The sequence below is a fragment of the Lactuca virosa genome, chromosome 6 (genome assembly GCF_052849685.1).
Source record: "Lactuca virosa cultivar CGN04683 chromosome 6, Lactuca_virosa_CGN04683_v6, whole genome shotgun sequence".
NCBI classification, from domain to species: Eukaryota; Viridiplantae; Streptophyta; class Magnoliopsida; order Asterales; family Asteraceae; genus Lactuca; species Lactuca virosa.
The window spans coordinates 112137980-112139414 of NC_136431.1; the positions used below are offsets into that span (position 1 = coordinate 112137980).

Genomic DNA, 1435 nt, shown 5'->3' on the forward strand with positions numbered 1-1435 from the left:
TCTAAACTTAAAAAGGACAAACAGGTTTTGAACAAGAATCCAAAAGAAACTTTAGCAAAATCAAAATTGGTTGAGCCAAGATCGGTATCGCCGAAGTCATCGTCTGGGTCTTTATCTAATCAAAGACGAATGCCCAAACGACCAAAAACAAAGAAAAATACTTCAAAGCCACCTGTTAAAGTCCCCATTTGTGTTAGTAACAAAGTTCCTAAACCTAATTACAAATGGGTGCCCAAAAACTCATCTGTCCAATCACCTCAAAGTCCTTTAAATGCATCTTGTAATCTATCTGACATGAAATGTGAACAAGTTAATTCTGGTGATAGAAAAAGTAAACCCACTGTTTCTATGGCCTGGGTTCCAAAATCTAATTAATCTGGCACATCGTGCAGCAACAACTATGGAGGAATATCGTCAGACCGTGGTATGTCGATAGTGGCTGTTCCAGGCACATGATAGGAAACATTTCCCAACTACAAGACATTCAAAACTTTAATGGGGGTTATGTTTCTTTTGTGGGAGGAGAAGGTGGAAAGATCACACAAAAGGGTACCGTGACTAATGGCATTCTCAACTTTGAAAATGTGAATTATGCTCCCAAGTTGAAACACAGTCTGCTGAGTGTATCTCAGATTTGCGATAAAGGATACTCAACTCACTTTACGAACAAGGAGTGTCTAATTTCGAAGCCTGGAATCATCATTCCAGAAGAGTGGATTTTGGTGAGGTCAAAAAGAGAAGGGAATGCCTACATCATTGATATGAACCAAAACATTCTCGAGCAAGTTACATGTCTTTTCTCCAAGGTTTTTGAACATAATGTTATGCTTTGGCATCGTCAACTCGGTCACACAAATGCCAAGAACCTCAACCGTCTTGCGAAGAATGAAATTATGCGTGGTCTTCCAATTAAGGACTTCATTACTTTCGAGAAGAGTGTGGCATGTGCTCAAGGAAAACATCATCCCAAGCCACATAAGCCAAAACTAGTCAACTCAATCAGCACTGTTCTTTAGTTACTGCACATGGATTTGTTTGGTCTGGTCAACGTTCTCAGCATTAATAAGAATTCTTACTGCCTGGTTGTAATTGATGATTACTCACGGTTTACCTGGGTTTTCTTCTTATCCAACAAGAGTGAGACTGCTGACCTGATCAAACAATTCATTGTTTCGATTGAGAATCAGACCAACAAAAAGGTGAAGGCAATTCAAAGTGAATGTGACACGAAGTTCAAGAATGCTATTCTGGATCATTTCTGTGCTGAAAAGGGTATTTTGCGTCAGTATAGTGCTGCTCGGACACCTCAACAAAATGGTGTTGTAGAGCGGCGAAATCGTACTTTCTTCGACGTAGCAAGGACAATGTTATGTGACTTCAAGCTACCGGTCTTCTTCTGGGTTGAAGCTATCAACACTGCATGCTATGTTCAGAA

General features: G+C 39.9%; 1 protein-coding gene across 1 annotated transcript; it reads left to right on the forward strand.

Moving 5' to 3' along the window:
- The first annotated feature begins 452 nt into the window (after positions 1-452).
- On the forward strand, positions 453-1016 carry LOC145121859 (uncharacterized). The gene has a single exon (XM_079057552.1). It carries the CDS (start codon positions 453-455, stop codon positions 1014-1016), a length of 564 nt encoding a protein of 187 aa, XP_078913678.1.
- The last annotated feature ends 419 nt before the right edge of the window (positions 1017-1435 follow it).